The sequence below is a fragment of the Giraffa tippelskirchi genome, chromosome 3, assembly GCF_054371585.1.
Source record: "Giraffa tippelskirchi isolate mGirTip1 chromosome 3, T2T-mGirTip1v1.2.pri, whole genome shotgun sequence".
NCBI lineage: Eukaryota > Metazoa > Chordata > Mammalia > Artiodactyla > Giraffidae > Giraffa > Giraffa tippelskirchi.
The window spans coordinates 147,383,069-147,401,940 of record NC_137277.1 but is presented as its reverse complement, the minus strand read 5'-3'; the positions used below and the strand labels follow the sequence as shown (position 1 = coordinate 147,401,940).

Below are 18,872 nucleotides of genomic sequence, written 5' to 3'. Positions count from 1 at the left end.
AATTCATTCTGCCTTGGCCTCAAGAGTAGAGTGGAGAAGAGTCGCAGTAAAACCATGAACATTAATGTAAGTTTCTAAGTGGGAAGAGGCCAGCAAATGAACCCAAATAACAGTGATAACTCCAATAAGGCTTATTGTCAAAATGTTATTAGCAAGCAGCTAAAATTTATAAAATTATATACACACACTCACATACATTTTTAGATTGGAAAATAATTCAAACTCCAAATTCAATATAGTTATGGTTCCTATGCCAATCTGAAATTCTATGTCAAATATATAACCTAGACTACATCACAGGATCATTATTTTAAAATTCATAAAAATATGTGTCACCATTTTTTCTTGCTCAACCATTACCCAGGCTCAAGTTTTTGCTTTACCAGTATTGGTTATGATCTTGAAAAAGTCACATCTATCTAAAGTCTCAATTTTCATATTTATGAAAAGGAAAGGATGTAACTAAATAACATACTTTCAATTCATAAGCTAAGATACCACAAAAAGCTCTTTAGGCCAGTTCATTTCCAAATACTGTTTCCAAAGTAATAGTATTAGCCACTGTGGACCTCACATTTGTCAGCATTAATTTTAAATTAAGTTTTTCACCAGAAATTTTAAATGGTATAAGTTAGTAAGTTTATAACATAAGAAATCTAACTTATTAACTGTTTATACATGATAGTCCTCAAGAAGAAAATCTGATGAATGTTAACTATATAATACTGATACTCAAAATGAACTTTAAAAATATCTCACCTTTGGGAAGTATATCAACAATAGAAGAAACATGTTCTGAATCATTTACACTACAAACATTCTGATCATTTTCTTTAACAAATAGCAGTCCCAAATTATTCTGAGTTGATACTGGTCTTGCTGATTCCAAAGAGGGACTATCAGGTGATGTCTTTGATATGGTGCTGCTGTCACACTGTATTTTCTCTTTATCTTCATCATCATCATCATCTGAAGTTAATGGAACCCTAAGGGCAAGTAAGAATAAATGGGTAATTTTGTATTTTATAAGAATTATTTAGAAAATTACATGGATAGTTGTTTCTACATTTCATTTATTTAAGAGCCAACCACAAACCCACCCCGGTACCATTTTGCATTCAATGAAGGCAATTATAGGCATGAAATAGGTAGTTTCTAATAGAACAGAACTTGGAATAAAACAGGAGTGCTTTTTATCCTCTTTTCTCCAGTGGTTCCAAAAGGAGATAAATGATATAATCCCTGGTTGAGCTATTAGGATAATAAAACTAATGAAATGAGTAAAGTTCAAACATACTTACAAATATTCATATATAATATTTACAATTTTCCTGTAATTAATTCTATGGAAAACCCCAAACTCTTCCTATACAATTGTATGTAAAGTTTTGTGTGCTATAAAATTTGCTGTTTCCAAAAGGTATCCATGTAAACTAAAGCCATATTCCTAGAGTAATTAAATCTATGGGGGGAAAAATACAGAAAGCTACAGAAATAATTAGACAAAATGACTGTTTCGAATTCAAAGAATAAAGAGTGTGTGCGTGTATGCATGCTAAGTCCCTTCAGTTGCGTGTGACTCTTTGCAGCCCTATGGACTGTAGCTTGCCAGGCTTCTCTGTCCATGGCATTCTCCAGGCAAAAATCCTGGGGTGGGTTGCCATGCCCTCCTCCAGATGCAGGGATCAAACCTGTGTCTCTTATGTCTCCTGCATTGGCCGGCAAGTTCTTTACCACTAGCACCACCTGGGAAGCCCAGTTAGACAAAATGACTTTTTTGAATTCAAAGAATAAGGAGTAATAGACTCCAATGAAAAAGATTTTGCCTTATATGCCAAATTATAGATATTTAAAAATTACTGATGATGATAAAAATAAATAGAAACTATTTGTTAAATATTTAGAGGGAACTATTAATAGAATAACCATTGGGAGGAAATGTCTATACCACTTGAAGAAAAAAGTTAGTAAAAATAAACAGAGGAGAGGTTCTGCTTCAGGTAATGGCCAAATAGTTACTACTGAATCAACCTTATCAAACATAAAAGCTATACATTCTAGAAGAAATATAAAAAACTACCCAAAGTCACTGGAGAGTCTACAAAAAGCAACTAGATACAGAAGAGAGGTTGGCACTTTGAAAAAGAATAAGCTTCCCACTGTTTACAAACCTCAGTCAGTGCCACATTTTCTGAAAGTTAGAAATCTAGTTTTATTAAGTATTAGTTCAAGGTCAGAATTCAGGACAACTACAACTGCTGTAAAGTGTGTGTAATGACAGAAATAACAGGACAAGTGGAGAGGGGAGTCCAAAATTTTGTGCAAATAGATAAACATATATAAACTGGATTCATCCAAAGAAACCATTAAGAGAGTGAAGAGGCAAGCCACAGGGTAAAAAACATTTGAAATGCAGAAAGGATTTACACATGGTGTATAGAAAGAACTATCACACACCTGTTAAAAAAAAAAGAATGATGAATAACCTGATAGAAAGAAAATAAACATATAAACAGATGCTTATCTTCATTAATTATCAGGGAAATTAAAACTTCAGTGTAATACCTGTAACACTCCCCACGTGGCTAATATGAAAAAGACGGACAATAACAAGTGTTGTTGGAGATACCTAATGATAAAAATTCTCATATACTGCTGCTAGAAATATAAATTGGTATAATCCCTGTAGAAAGCTGTTTAACAGATTATTTCAAAGCCAAATATATAAAAACCCAGCAATTCTAAATATATACCTAAAAAATGTATACATGTATTAATCAAAAGGCAGAAACACAGCAGAATTACTTATAACAGACCAAAACTAACAACAATAAAAAGAACCAGAAGAATGGAAGCATTATGGAAAAATCATGCAATGGTACACTACAAAGCAATAAGAAAGACTGATCTACAACTACATAGGACAATATGGATCAATCTCACAAACACAATGATGAGCTAAAGAAGTTGGAGACAAAAATCATACATCCTTTATGATTTCATTATATGAAATTCAAAGCTAGGCAAAATTAATTAATCTACAATGTAAAAAGTCAGTATAATATTTATCCTTGGGTGGGTAGTGAGTAGTGACTGGCAAGGGGCACAAAGGTATCTGAGGTATTGGCAATATTCTGTTTCTTGGTCTGAGTATTGGTTATACCATAGTGTTCACTGTGAATATTCACCATTCTCTAAAGATTTTTGCACTTTTTAAAAATATATACTTCAAACAAAAGTTTACTTAAAAAAAAATAAAAATTTTCTGGATGGAAAGTTAACACTTAATTCATAAATTTATATGAAATAATGCAGGTATAATAACAGTCAAGCTTTTCTTGAAAAAGAACTGTGTGCCTACAAGACAATAAAATGTACCATTTTAAAACTAAATTAATTAAAATGTACAGGTGCAGTGTGGCACCAGTACAAAACAGAGAGAACAATGGCACAAACTGGAATGAATAGAAAATGATACAATAGACATAAGTATTTTTTTTTTTACTATGGTACAGATACCACTTCAATACATAGGTGCATTTACTTGTACACTTAAATAAATGCATTAAAGCTGTAGTTTATGTAACAGAAGAACACCGTCTAAAAGAGACAATACCATTCTGATCAATGCTATTAACTCACTGAGTCATTTAACCTCTCTGGACCTCAATAACTGTCTTTAAAAGTGATAGGTTTGAAATAGGGTATTTACTAAGATAGTGAAAAGTGAAAGTGTTTCTCATTCAGTCGTGTCCAACTCTGTGATCCCATGAACTGTAGCCCTCCAGGCTCCTCTGTCCATGGAATTCTCCAGGCAAGGATACTAAGATTATAATCAAATTATTCAAGAAATGGGAATTTTGGTCAGGTGAATACTAATTATGAAAGTTAAAGTCTGAGTAGTATGCAAGACAGCAAAGGTAGAAATAGTTATCAGATATATCCAGCAAAAAACATGAGGCCAGTGGTGACCTGGAGGAAAAGAAGGAACTGCAGAATAGCAGGATTCTATAGATGACCATGGTTTTTGAATTGATGGTTAAGTTTCCTTGGAGCCCTAGAAATACAACCTACTGTAGCAAGATACCACAAACCATCTCATTTCTACCTTCATAGGCAACCTGAACACTGTATGATATACACAGACAATGACTGTTACATGAAAATCTAAGTATTCTGAAACACTGTAATTGAAACCCATGTAACTCAAGGTGTACCTGTGCCACTTTCTTCTCAGAAACTATGGGAAAGCTGAACATTATTTCAAAGTTTAAAACTGAATTCCATTAGATGTTATCTTTAATTTCTTTCACTGGTACAATATTGATGAGTATGTCATTATTTATTTTTAAGTGTTTTTCTGTTTCAAGGAAGCAGACCAAATAAAAACTACTCAAAGTCCAATTCAGGTAGAAGTGTGCAAGCCAATATTTAAACAAGTTGTGAAGCAATTACCTTGCAAATGGAAGACGTGTCAATTTGCACTGTTTACTAACCCGTTTCTTCTTGCTACTTGGCAGTAGAAAGGGACTCTGATGGAACTATTTTTGAAAAGAACAAAGAAAATGAAAATGAATGAAATTTCTAATCTCATTAAATCGTGTTTGTCATTAAAGTACCAAATTATACAAGGATATTAATAGTAATGGAAAATTCTTATGTTCAGCCTTCAATAGTTTAATGAGAATAATAAGATGATACGGTTAAACAGAGTTCATCCTTAATCACTCCATACAAAGATAATCACTACTAATATTCTGGTATATAACCTCCCAAACTTTATTCTATGCCTATGAATAAATACACACGTGTATACCCAATGCATACACCCATGTATACCCATGCATACACAATATTTCTACATATTCAGTTGATCCTTGAACAACGTGGGGCTCTAGGATCTACCTCTACTTTTTTCCCCAGGAGTTTTTCAATTGTGTCTATCTTCTAAAAATAATACCAATTCTTCTTTAATTTGAAATACTACTTTTCTACTAATATCTTTTATGTTTTTGAGTCTGTTTAATCCTGTGTTCCACTGAGCTGTCTAGTCTTGTGTTACTTTTAATCAAAAGTTAATTTTTACACAAGAATTTTAATAACCAATTATATCAAATAACAGTGTGCTGTTAGCCAATTAAAATTAGCATTATCTTCATTCCTTTGTACAAAGCTTAAGATATGAATCTAACCTTGATGCTATGTAACTAATCTCAATTATCTTCAGTAATGGTAAAAAATGCTACACTATTTAGCATAAATTCTACTTACCTCAGAAAGAGTGCTCATTTCAATTGCAGTTATCAAGTTATTGTTCATGAGTGATTCTATTTCTATAAGCTTCTTATTCTGAAATAAAGACCTTTTAAATCACTTAAAATTTTGAGTTTGCTATATTTTTATGAATACCATCAGTTGAAAAGATTTAAAAAGTACTGAGATCACATTGCACTAAAAAGGTGTTACACTGTATAGTTCAAATAGACACAGACACATACATACAGACACACACATATATTTTGAATGCTTCTGAGCTATCAGCTATAAATTTTCCTACATTGTTTTAGCCACACCATATGAAATGTGGGATCTTAATTTTCTGACCAGGGATTGAACTCGCACACCCTGCATTGGAAGTGTGGAGTCTCAACCACTGGACCACCAGGGAAGTCCCTTCCTACATTTTCCAATCTTCTCATAATAATATATCATGTGGCAAGTGACCACAGGCTGTCAGTCATTCACCTCCAATAAGCATAGTAAGTCAGTTTTCCATTTTAAATTAATTTCTACTCCCTCTGGAGTTAACAGTTACAGTTGTAACCTAGCTGAGCACTGGCTCTTACCCCTATCTGCGGACAGAGTTGGAATTCAGAAGGAAAAGAATGACTACAATCTTTATTCTACTGACACTTGGCTTGTAGCCAGTGGAAAGTTGCCATTGAGGGAACACATTCAAGAGAACTTCCTTCCTTTCAATTCACTAGAGAAAACGTGCCAATCATCTTCTTTTTCTTTTTTTTAATTTTTAAAAATTTATTTATTTTTAACTGAAGGATAATTGCTTTACATATTGCATTGATCCAATCTTCTTAAAGTATATTAATATATCAACTTTTGCTTATGATAAGCAATCAAATGTTGATCAAGGTATTATACTAGTTTGCAGAGCAGCAAGTACGCATTTAGAATGTAGATTCAAGACACCTATTTCATTACCCATTAACAGTTTGTCCATTAACATAGCACAACCTTTCAATAATTTTTTTACACTAATTACAGATTTAAAAAACATTTTTGGAGCTTCTATAATAATATAGTTTCAGAATTCAAACACAATATAGTTTCCATACCAAATTATTTAGCTTTAGACGAAGAAATGTGTTCTCAAAATTCAGTTTATCCACTTCTTTTTGCAACAGCATCTTTTCAGTTGTAATTCTTCGAGAATTCTCTCTCTCTCTACTAAGAGCCAGAGCTAATGCCTTGTTGTTATGCTTTAAAGAAATTTTGAAAATAGAAGAATTGTCTGTAAAAAAAATTGTAAGAGTTAATACTGAACATCTTAATACATTTTCATATTTCTTAATAAAACTGTTTTGAACAAAACTGGTTTCACTTTGTAAATTTTAGCTGAAGGTAGAAGAGAATGACAACACAGGTGTAGTTTTGAAAAAAAATGTACCCAGAGTTTGGAATTGAAGAAATAAAAGCTAGATAGAAGATGAATAAAAGTTGAGAGAAATGCAGAATGTTTGTGATTAGAGAGGCAGGAATAAGAGGACTCTAGTATAGACACAGTGCTGTGTGTGCTGTGCTTAGCTGTTCAGTCGTGTCTGACTCTTTTCGACCCCATGGACTGTAGCTCAACAGGCTCCTCTGTCCATGGGGATTCTCCAGGAAAGAATACTGGAGTAGGTAGCTATGCCCTTCTCCAGGGGATCTTCCCAACCCATGTATCGAACCCAGGTTTACCGCATCGCAGACAGATTATTTACTGACTGAGCCACCACGGAAGCCCAAGAATCCTGGAGTGGGTAGCCTATCCCATCTCCAGGAGAACTTCCCCACCCAGGAATCGAACCGGGGTCTCCTGCATTGCAGGTGGATTCTTTACCAGTTGAGCTACCAGGGAAGCCCACAGACACAGTATTCTAGCATTCCAGGTAATTAGATCAGTCAGAAAAACTAAATCTTCTTACTTGTTTCTCTACCTTCCTTCCTATCTTTGAAGAGGAGGTAGGATAGAAAAGCTGTAAATAAAGATGTCCCAGAGAAATTAGGGGATCTGTGAAATTAGGCCAATCTGTGAAAATTTTAGAGTCAGTTTCTGTGGCTCCAGAACTGAACACATTAATGCTCCCAAAGTCCATTGTTTAAAACCTCTAGCGAAAGGGAGCATACTTATTGTAATGTTGGACAGATATCTAAACCCTGTGGGACCTTCTACCTCTACCCCAAATACCCTCTTGTTTCTATGCATCTATTGCAATCTATACTTGATCCCTTCTCTTTACAAGCAGTATGTAAATATAATTTAATTCAGAATGCTTTCCTGTTTTTAGCAAAGAAATTTAATTGTGAATTCCTTAGTAAAGCTCACTTTACACATAGTGTTCCCTTAGTACACCTAAAGCATAATTATATTTTCACAATTTTGATTTACATGCCACTATTCAATAACGTATCTCACTGACGACAGCCACCTTTGACATATCAAAGGGTGATTAAGACTAGACCCAGTTCAGGACTTGTAGAAGCTAAAGGATAATAACATTTTCCAGTTACATTCCTCAAATTCAGTATATTCCTTCATAACAGTGGGTGTGCAGTGGTCCTGTCAAAGAGAACAGGAAACTGCCACTACAGAAAGTGGTTTGATACAAGGGATGGTCCTAGAGACCTTGGAAGGATCAAAACTATGAATTAAAGATACTCAGGAGGCTTGGCTATTTCACAAGGCACAATTACCTTCTACATGTGCTACAGCAGCAGGAATCCTCCCCCAATTAGGCTAAAATGAAGATAAATCATTGAGATAATTTTCTGAAGTAATGCAAATTTATTTTGGGGAGCTTTCTTCGCCTTCTTTTTTTGCCTTCCAACATCTTAGCTCCAGAATCCATGAAACCCCATCTCCAAAGTGCTCAGTGCCCTCACGATGAGCTTTGGTTATATAGAATCACCCACTACAGCACACTATATAGCCCAGCCACCCCTGGATTACCCATCATACAAATGCTACAACATATCAGAAGGACAATCCATCATTTTTTTCAAGTTCTTTTTCAGAAATGTCACTTTGGTATTTTCTTTGCAGTGTAGGAGGTAGTTGCCTTGGGCCACCGACCCCCCAGCCTCACTGCTGAAAATTCAGCTGTCATGACTGAATTAAATCATCATAAGCACCCCCAACTAAAAGGAGTTGAGAGAGACAGGAAGGATTGAATAAAGAAGGTATCACTTAATAAAATAGTCATTTTCTATACTTGATAAAGTACCAAATACTATATCAATTCTCCAGAAAAAAGTAAAAATATGAGTATACTTTAAGACAAATGACACTTACTTAATATTTTTGTTTTTATTTTTGAAGCAAGAGAAACATTCAACTTAGTAGTCTTTGAAATTCTTCTGTCTTTCGCATGTTTCTTAATTCCTGAGGTAAAAAGTGAACTAGTTTCCATTGCTGGGTACTCCATCACTGAAGTAAAAAAAGAAAGAAAGCAGAAAATCATAGTATTAATTAATAAAGGGAAAAAGGGCAACTGATAAATACACTCTAAGAAGCAAATTATGACTTAAATAATATGCTTTGTACATAAAGTGAAAGTGAAAGTGAAGTCACTCAGTCGTGTCTGACTCTTTGCGACCCCATGGACTGTAGCCTACCACACTCCTCTGTCCATGGGATTTTCCAGGCAAGAGTACTGGAGTGGGCTGCCATGCATAAGTATTTGCAGAACCCTTCATATAAAATCTGCAAGTATGAATGTAATCAAAAATGGTTTAAAAGTAGAATCCTAAAAAGGTAAATGACTTCGTTTTTTCACTCAAACCTATATCATTATGTCTGCCGGCCAGGAGCTAAGCTAGGCACTGGGTACAGAAAACAGGATCAGGCTGCATAGGAATGCATAGTTAACAGAGCGTGGACACAGACTATACTGTGATGCAAAGTAAGAAGTGTAACCTTAGAGTTATGAACAGAAGAGATATACCTAAACCCATGGGGACTGTTCCCACTTCATCCTCAGATATACATTCCATTTTCTGCAGCCTTTACACCAAAACTCCTTTAAAGAAAAAAAAAAAAGTATCTGTAGTCAGTTTCCAATCTTCTTATAACTCTACTTCACTCAGGCTTTCACTCTATTCCAACAAAATGACTTTTGTCAAGGTTTCTAATGACCTTCACACAGCTAACCTAATGGTCAGTTCTCAATCCTCACCTAATTTGATCTAACAGCAGCACTAAATGTGGTTAATTTATCCTTCCTCCTCAAAAATGATATTTTGTTGGCTACCAGAACACCACAAACTGTTACTTTTTTCCCTCTAGCTAACTAGCTGCTTCTTCTTAATCTCTTTTATAGATTCCTAAGCTATAAAAGGTTCTCTGCTTGGATTTCTTTATCTTCCATCATGGTTTAAAATACCACCTAGATGTCAAGAACTTCAAAATTTATATCCTCTGTCTAGAACTCTTTCCTAAACTTCCCTGGATTCATATCATTATGTACTCCACATCCACTTGGATAACTAAAACAGCATATCAAACTTGGCCTGCCCAAGCCTGCTCCACTCAGAGCCTTCCCCATTTCAATTCTGTCCTTCCAGTTGCTTTGGTCAAAAATCCCTTACATCCCAATCTACCTTCACAATTCATTTAGACTCTGACTACTTCTAAGTATCTCCACTGCTATCAACCTAGACTCAGATACTAACATGTCTCACCTGAATTATTTCAATAGCTTCTTTCCAATCCTGCTTCCACTCCTGCCCTCACTACAGTTTATTAATCTATAGAATCTAAAACTCTCCACCATCTACTCTTCTTCCCATTTCTATAATTTAAACTCCTCTTTTTCTCCCTCTTGTCCATTCTTCTTAAGCCACAGTGGCCACCAAGATCTAACTGCTACTGGCATATGCCTGGTATTCTTCAGCTTCAGGTCTTCTGTATTGAAGTACCCATTCTAGGGTGACTTACCATACAGAGATTTAGGTACAGTCATTCCTTGGTACCTGCAGGGTACTTGTTCCAGGGCCCCACCAATACCAAAATCTATAATGCTCAAGTTCCTTATATAAAATGGCATAGTGTTTACATATAACCTATATTAATCCTTCTGTATAGTTTATATTATCTTTATATTACATATAATACCTAATACACTGTAAATCGTAGTAAGTGCAATATAAATGCTATGTAAAGAGTTGCTCCTTTGCCCTTGGACATGGGGTATCCCCTTAAAGTCGCTCCAGCGCCAGTGCAGCTGCCACTCCAGCACCACTCCACATCCAAGGGCAAAGGAGAAGCCCCAGCAAGATGGCAGGAGGGGTGAAATTGCATTTAGAATCAAACCCCATACCTGCCAGAGACACTCAGAGGGCTCAAACTTTGTGCACACCAGGACCCAGAGACCCCACAGAGACTGAGACAGAACTGTGTTTAAGTGTCTCCTGCAGAGGTACGGGTCACCAGTGGACTGCTGCAGGGGCAGGGGCTCTGGGTGCAGTAGACCTGTGTATGGCATAAGCCCTCTTGGAGGAGGTCACCATTAACCCCACCACAGAGCCACCAGAACTTACAAAGGACTGGGGAAACAGACTCTTGGAGGGTGCAAACAAAACCTTGTGCGCACTAGGACCAAGGAGAAAGGGGCAGTGACCCCACAAGAGACTGACCCAGACTTGCCCATGAGTGTCCAGGAGTCTCCAGTGGAGGTGTGCGTTGGTGGTGGCCTGCTGCAGGGTTGGGGGCACTGAGTGCAGCAGTGACTGCATGGGACCTTTTGAAGGAGGTTGACATTATTTTCGTTACCTCTACCATAGTTTGGCCTCAGGTCAAATAAAAGGGAGGGAACACAGTCCAGTCCATCAATTGAAAACTGGACTAAAGATTTACTGAGCATGGCCCCACAACATTAGAAGAAGACTTAGTTTCCCCATCAGTCAGTCTCTCCCATCAGAAAGCTGCCATAAGCCTCTCATCCTTCTTCATTAGACGGGAGACAGAATGAAAACCACAATCACAGAAAACTAAACATCTGATCACATGCACCACAGTCTTGTCTAACTCAATGAAACTGTAAGCCATGCCGTGTAGGGCCACTCAAGATGGACGGGTCATGGTGGAGAGTTCTGATAAAACGTGGTCCACTGGAGAAAGCAATGGCAAACCACTTCAGTATTCTTGCCTTGAGAACCCCATGTATAGTATGAAAAGGCAAAAAGATAGGACACTGAAAGATGAACTCCCCAGGTCGGTAGGTGCCCAATATGCTATTGGAGATCAGTGGAGAAATAACACCAGAAAGAATGAAGAGACAGAGCCAAAGCAAAAACACCACCCAGTTGTGGATGTGACTGGCGATTGAAGTAAAATCCAATGCTGTAAAGAGCAATATTGTATGAGAACTTGGAAAGTCAGGTCCATGGATCAAGGCAAATTGGAAGTGCTCAAACAGGAAATGGCAAGAGTGAACATCAACATTTTCAGAATCAGTGAACTAAAATGGACTGGAATGGGTGAATTTAACTCAGATGACCATTATATCTACCACTGTGGGCAAGAATCTCTTAGAAGAAATGGAGTAGCGCTCACAGTCAACAAAACAGTACGAAATGCAGTCTTTGGATGCAATCTCAAAAACGATAGAATGATCTCTGTTCATTCCCAAGGCAAACCATTCAATATCCCAGTAATCCAAGTTTATGCCCCAACCAGTAATGCTGAAGAAGTTGAAGTTGAACCATTCTGTGATGACCAACAAGACCTTCTAGAACTAACACCCAAAAAAGATGTCCTCTTCATTATAGGGGACAGGAATGCAAGTAGGAAGTCAAGAGATACCTGGGGTAATAGGCAAATTTGGCCTTGGAGTACAGAATGAAGCAGGGCAAAGGCTAATAGAGTTTTGCCAAGAGAACGCACTGGTAATAGCAAACACCCTCTTCCAACATGACAAGAGAAGACTCTACACGTGGACATCACCAGATGGTCAATTCTGAAATCATATTGATTATATTCTTTGCAGCCAAAGATGGAGAAGCTCTATACAGTCAGCAAAAACAAGACTGGGAGCTGACTGTGGCTCAGATCATGAACTCCTTATTGCCAAATTCAGACTTAAATTGAAGAAAGAAGGGAAAACCACTAGACCATTCAGGTATGACCTAAATCAAATCCCTTACAATTATACAGTGGAAGTGACAAATTGATTCAAGAGATTAGATCTGACAGACAGAGTCCCTGAAGAACTATGGACAGAGGTTCGTGATATTGTACAGGAGGCAATGACTGAGACCATCCCCAAGAAAAAAAAATGCAAAAAGGCAAAATGGTTGTCTGAGGAGGTCTTACAAATAGCTGAGAAAAGAAGAGAAGTGAAAGGCAAAGGAGAAAAGGAAAGATATACCCATCTGAATGCAGAGGTCCAAAGAATGTCAAGGAGAGATAAGAAAGCCTTCCTCAGTGATCAATGCAAAGAAATAGAAGAAAACAATAGAATGGGAAAGACTAGGGATCTCTTCAAGAAAATCAGAGATACCAAGGGAACATTTCATGCAAAGTTGGGCACAATAAAGGACAGATATGGTATGGGCCTAACAGAAGCAGAAGATACTAAGAAGAGGTGACAAGAATACACAGAAGAACTATACAAAAAAAGATCTTTATGACCCAGATAATCACGATGGTGTGATCACTCACCCAGAGCCAGACATCCTGGAGTATGAAATCAAGTGGGCCTTGGGAAGCATTACTATGAACAAAGCTAGTGGAGGTGATGGAATTCCAGCTGAGTTATTTCAAATCTTAAAAGATGATGCTGTGAAAGTGCTGCACGAAATATGCCAGCAAATTTGGAAAACTCAGCAGTGGCCACATGACTGGAAAAGGTCAGTTTTTATTCCAACCCCAAAGAAAGGCAATGCTGAAGAATGCTCAAACTACCACACAATTGCACTCATCTCACAGGCTAGCAAAGTAATGCTCACAATTCTCCAAGCCGGGCTTCAACAGTACTTCATCCGAGAACTTTCAGATGTTCAAGCTGGATTTAGAAAAGGCAGAGGAACCAGAGATCAAATTGCCAACATCTGTTGGATCATCAAAAAAGCAAGAGAGTTCCAGAAAAACATCTATTTCTGCTTTATTGACCACACCAAAGCCTTTGACTGTGTGGATAACAACAGATTGTGGAAAATTCTGAAAGAGATGGGAATACCAGACCACCTTACCTGCCTCCTGAGACGTGTATGCAGGTTAAGAAGCAACAGTTAGAATGGGACATGGAACAACAGACTGGTTCCAAATTGGGAAAGGAGTATGTCAAGGCTGTATATTGTCATCCTGCTTATTTAACTTCTATGCAGAGTACATCAAGACAAATGCTGGGCTGGATGAAGCACAAGCTGGAATCAGGATTGCCTGGAGAAATATCAATAACCTCAACTATGCAGATAACACCCTCCTTATGGCAGAAAGCGAAGAAGAACTAAAGAGCCTCTTGATGAAAGTGAAAGAGGAGAGGGAAAAAGTTGGCTTAAAGCTCAACATTCAAAAAACTAAGGTCATGGCATCCGATCCCATCACTTCATGGCAAATAGATGGGGAAACAGTGAGAGACTATTTTGGGGCTCCAAAATCACTGCAGATGGTGACTGAAGCCATGAAATTAAAAGACACTTGCTCCTTGGAAGAAAAGCTATGACCAATCTAGACAGCATATTAAAAAGCAGAGACGTTACTTTGCTGACAAATGTCCGTCTAGTCAAAGCTATGGTTTTTCCAGTAGTCATGTATGGATGTGAGAGCTGGACTATAAAAGAAAGCTGAGCGCCAAAGAATTGATGCTTTTGAACTGTGGTGTTGAAAAAGTCCCTTGGACTGCAAGGCGATCAAACCAGTCAATCCTAAAGGAAATCAGTCCTTAATATTCATTGGAAGGACTGATGCTGAAGCTGAAGATCCAATACTTTGGCCTCCTGATGCAAAGAACTGACTCCTGGGAAAAGACCCTGATGCTGGGAAAGACTGAAGTCAGGAGGAGAAGTGGACTACAGAGGATGAAATGGTTGGATGGCCTCACCGACTAGACAGACATGAGTTTGAGCAAGCTCTGGGAGTTGGTGATGGATAGTGAAGCCTGGTGTGCTGCACTCCATGGGGTCGCAAAGAGTCGGAAACCACTGAGCGACAGAACTGAACTGAAATAGTTGCTCAGCAATTGGCAAAATCAAACTTTGCTTTTAGGAGCTTTCTGGAATTTTCCCCAATTTTTTCCATCCCTGTTCAGTTGGTTGAATAGGCAGATTCAGAACCAGGATGGAGCACCGACTGTATTATAAATAGTGGCTAGACGGTTTCCAGTTCTGACATTTAGCACCCCAGTTCTAATATTTCATAGCTATGTGATCCTAGCATCTACAAGTCTCAATTTCCAGATTTAGACCATTATTAAAAAAAATATAAATAAGGGCATCTCACTGTAGGCACTTAATGAGCCAAAGCCTATACAGTGCCTAGTATTGGATATAGCACACAGCACTCACTACCATTACCTATGTATTATTACTCTGGCTAGCATCTCGGCTATCTTTAAAGCAGAGCTACTCGGTTCCACACCCAATTCTCCTGAGTTGAATCCCTCATGTAGAAAAATCACCGTCTCTACTGCCTACCGAAATCCTACCTGTACGTCAAGAGCCTATCTAGTTCAAGTTCTAAGCTCTTCCCAGTCTTCTATCACCCCTTCGCCTTCAGTCAGCCTCCCTTCTAAACCAGTGCTCAAGGGGAGAGGGCTCCTCCGAGAACTTGGGTAAGCAGTCTCTTAACAGTCATTCAGCCTATTTACTGAGAGCTCACAGTGAACCAGATATTGTTCTAAAAGCAGTAGAATAGTCATAAGGACAGAAATCCCTTCCTGCCAGGAGCTGGCCTGGCGGCTCGCCTCCTCACAGAACCGAACGCTCAAATCCCCAGGACAACAGGCAGCAACTCAGATCCGACCCAGCGCCTTTTCCTAGAAGCCCCTCGGACAAGGAGCTGAAGTCGCGGATCCGGAGACCGGAGTGGGCGGGGCCGGGGGCCGTGGGCCGCGGGCGGCTCGGCTGAACAGAGACCTCGGAAGGCTGCGCACAGTGGTTTCGCTCGGGAAAGGCATGGATACCGCCAGACGGGGGGACCCACACCAAATGTCACAGGTTACTGACTTACCGCTTTTTCAGGGTCGGTGAACCAGCACCCAGCTCCCGGAGCCCGGCGTCTGCGGCCAGGGCTTGGGTTTAAACTCCGTAACCGTTAGCGTTCGCCGCACCAGCCAATCAGGTCCTGAGAAGGAGGCGCAAAGCAGCTTGGTTACCAGGAAGTGGGACGTGAAAGGGGTGGGACCTAGAGGGGGCGTGGCCAGGCAAGCCAGGGCCCACCCAGCGTGGCTGCAATGGGGTCGCACAGAGTCGGACACGACTGAAGCGACTTAGCAGCAGCAGCAGCAGTTGAGCTGGTACTGTTACGCTGTCTCCTAATGAGTTTAAGAAAAAGGAAACTCCCCTTTGACAAAACTACATTTTTCAGTCAGATGTTTAAAAGGCTTGGCAGCCACCTGAAGCCTGTTAGAAAGTTTTCGATGTTTCTGACGCTACTGTAAAACTGCCTGCCCACATTTTATCAGTTCTTCTGCATCTTTGCAGTATGACGCCAGCAGGGTTACTTAGTTTCCACTTAAAAGCCCTCTCCATTTTTTCTTTTAACTTTTCGAGGGTAATGAGGCAAAGAAATTTGAAATGTTTGATCTCATTAATACTTAGGTCTTATACTAACGGTTTGTTTTAGCTAAATATACAAGAATGGCATTTTCCGTTATTCACAACGACACAGGAATATGTATTATTCACTTTATGTTCCAGGTGAATTACCTTAGTTTCCTTTCACAAGTGACTTTCGTAATCTGGAAAAACTATACAGAGAATAAAACTTTGGATTGTATTAGTTTGCAAATGAAAATAGTTGGTTAAATCTAGGTCTTACTAGTTAATTATACAGTGATGTAGTCAACTTCATAGCCATGTCAATATTTTGTTCATCTGGAAACATTTGAGACTCACAACTTTTCATTTTACCTTATAGAATCTAGATAAATGATGCAAATGGTTTTGAATTAGATCTTTAATATATTTCAAGCTCAGTCTCCAAAGATATCTAGCTGAGTCTTCTGTAAGCAGAAAAGTATTTACTGATTGGCCACCTGCTAAAATTACAGTGTATACTATAGTGAAAACTCCAATAATAGTGGTTTAAAATGAAATTGATTATAGAAATCTCTGCATATCTAGACGTTAACTAGCATTATGTCTTGTGTACTCAGCTTGACACAGTCAAGTCAGTTCAATTCAGTCACTCAGTCATGTCCTACTCTTTGTGACCCAATGGACTGCAGCATGCCAGGGTTCCTTGTCCATCACCAACTCCCAGAGCTTTCTCAAATTCACGCCATCCAACCATCTCATCCTCTGTTGTCCTCTTCTCTTCCTGCCTTCAATCTTTCCCAGCATTAGGGTCTTTTCCAATGAGTCAGATCTTCTCATTAGGTGGCCAAAGAATGGAAGCTTCAGCATCAGTCCTTCCAATGAATATTCAGGACGGATTTCCTTTAGGATCGACTGGTTTGATCTCCTTGCTGTCCAAGGGACTCTCAAGAGTCTTCTCCAGCACCACAGTTCGAAAGCATCAATTCTTCAATCCTACTCTCACATCCATACATGACTACTGGAAAAACCATAGCTTTGACTAGACGGATCTTTGTTGGTAAAGTAATGTCTCTGCTTTTAATATGCTGTCTAGGTTGGTCATAGCTTTTCTTTCAAGGAGCAAGCGTCTTTTGATTTCATGGCTGCAGTCACCATCTGCAGTGATTTTGGAGGCCAAGAAAATAAAGTCTCTCAGTGTTTCTATTGTTTCCTCACATATTTGCCATGAAGTGATGTGACCAGATGCCATGATCTTACCTTTTTGAACTAAGCCAGCTTTTTCCCTCTCCTCTTTCACTTTCATCAAGAGGCTCTTCAGTTCCACTTCGCTTTCTGCTATAAGGGTGGTGTCATCTGCATATCTGATGTTATTGATACTTCTCCATGCAATCTAGATTCCAGCTTGTGCTTCATAGTCTGGCATTTAGCATGATGTACTTTGCATATAAGTTAAATAAGCAGGGTGACAATATACAGCCTTAATGTACTCCTTTCCCAATTTGAACCAGTCTATTGTTCCATGTGCAGTTCTAACTGTTGCTTCTTGATCTGCACCCACATTTCTCAGGAGACAGGTAAGGTGGTCTGGGAACATCTCTTTCAGAATTTTCCACAGCCTGTTGTGATCCACACAGTCAAAGGCTTTGGTGTGGTCAATAAAGCAGAAATAGATGTTTTTCTGGAACTCTCTTGTTTTGATGATCTAACAGATATTGGCAATTTGATCTCTGGTTCCTCTGCCTTTTCTAAATCCAGCTTGATCATCTGAAAGTTCTCAGATGAAGTACTGTTGAAGCCTGGCTTAGAGAATTGTGAGCATTACTTTGCTAGCCTGTGAGATGAGTGCAATTTTGTGGTAGTTTGAGCATTCTTTAGCATTGCCTTTCTTTGGGGTTGGAATAAAAACTGACCTTTTCCAGTCATGTGGCCACTGCTGAGTTTTCCAAATTTGCTGGCATATTTCGTGCAGCACTTTCACAGCATCATCTTTTAAGATTTGAAATAACTCAGCTGGAATTCCATCGCTTCCACTAGCTTTGTTCGTAGTGATGCTTCCTAAGGCCCACTTGATTTCATACTCCAGGATGTCTGGCTCTAGGTGAGTGATCAAACCATCGTGGTTATCTGGGTCATTAAGATGACTTCTGTATAGTTCTTCTGTGTATTCTTGTCACCTCTTCTTAGTATCTTCTGCTTCTGTTAGGCCCATACCATTTCTGTCCTTTATTGTGCCCAACTTTGCATGAAATGTTCCCTTGGTATCTCTGATTTTCTTGAAGAGATCCCTAGTCTTTCCCATTCTATTGTTTTCTTCTATTTCTTTGCATTGATCACTTAGGAAGGCTATCTTATCTCTCCTTGACATTCTTTGGAACTCTGCATTCAGATGGGTATATCTTTCTTTTCTCCTTTGCCTTTCACGTCTCTTCTTTTCTCAGCTATTTGTAAGGCCTCCTCAGATAACTATTTTGCCTTTTTGCATTTCTATTTCTTAAGGATGGTTTTGATCACCGCCTCCTGTACAGTGTCACGAACCTCCATCAATAGTTCTTCAGGCACTCTATCAGATCTAATCCCTTGAATTGATTTGTCACTTCCACTGTATAATCGTAAGGGATTTGATTTAGGTCATACCTGAATGGTCTAGTGGTGTTCCCTACTTTCTTCAATTTAAGTCTGAATTGGCAATAAGGAGTTCATGATCTGAGCCACAATCTGCTCCCGGTCTTGTTTTTGCTGACTGTATAGAGCTTCTCCATCTTTGGCTGCAAAGAATATAATCAATATGATTTGCTGCAAAGAATATAATCAATATAATTTCAGAATTGACCATCTGGTGATGTCCATGTGTAGAGTCTTCTCTTGTGTTGTTTGAATAGGGTGCTTGTTATGACCAG

General features: G+C 38.6%; 2 protein-coding genes across 9 annotated transcripts in view; one reads left to right on the top strand and one right to left on the bottom strand.

Moving 5' to 3' along the window:
• The window catches only part of KCTD18 (potassium channel tetramerization domain containing 18), a 77,575-nt gene that overhangs the window by 26,667 nt on the left and 32,036 nt on the right, over positions 1 to 18,872 (top strand). The gene's annotated exons all lie outside the window — the stretch shown is intronic.
• The window catches only part of SGO2 (shugoshin 2), a 41,768-nt gene that overhangs the window by 11,567 nt on the left and 11,329 nt on the right, over positions 1 to 18,872 (bottom strand). For 3 of the 8 annotated variants that reach the window (XR_014079975.1, XM_081581785.1, XM_081581788.1), the window contains exons 1-6: positions 15,446 to 15,522; positions 8,570 to 8,704; positions 6,354 to 6,529; positions 5,272 to 5,349; positions 4,456 to 4,541; positions 760 to 986 (exon numbers count right to left, since the gene is read on the bottom strand). Coding sequence is in view for 7 of the 8 variants with exons in the window: in XM_081581785.1 (XP_081437911.1) it covers positions 760 to 986; positions 4,456 to 4,541; positions 5,272 to 5,349; positions 6,354 to 6,529; positions 8,570 to 8,702 (700 nt within the window). In the remaining variant the exon portion in view is untranslated. Of the gene's footprint in view, positions 1 to 759; positions 987 to 4,455; positions 4,542 to 5,271; positions 5,350 to 6,353; positions 6,530 to 8,569; positions 8,705 to 9,221; positions 9,297 to 15,445; positions 15,523 to 18,872 lie in introns of those variants that run through there. The other 5 variants (XM_081581783.1, XM_081581786.1, XM_081581784.1 and 2 more) reach the window with 3 other exon arrangements.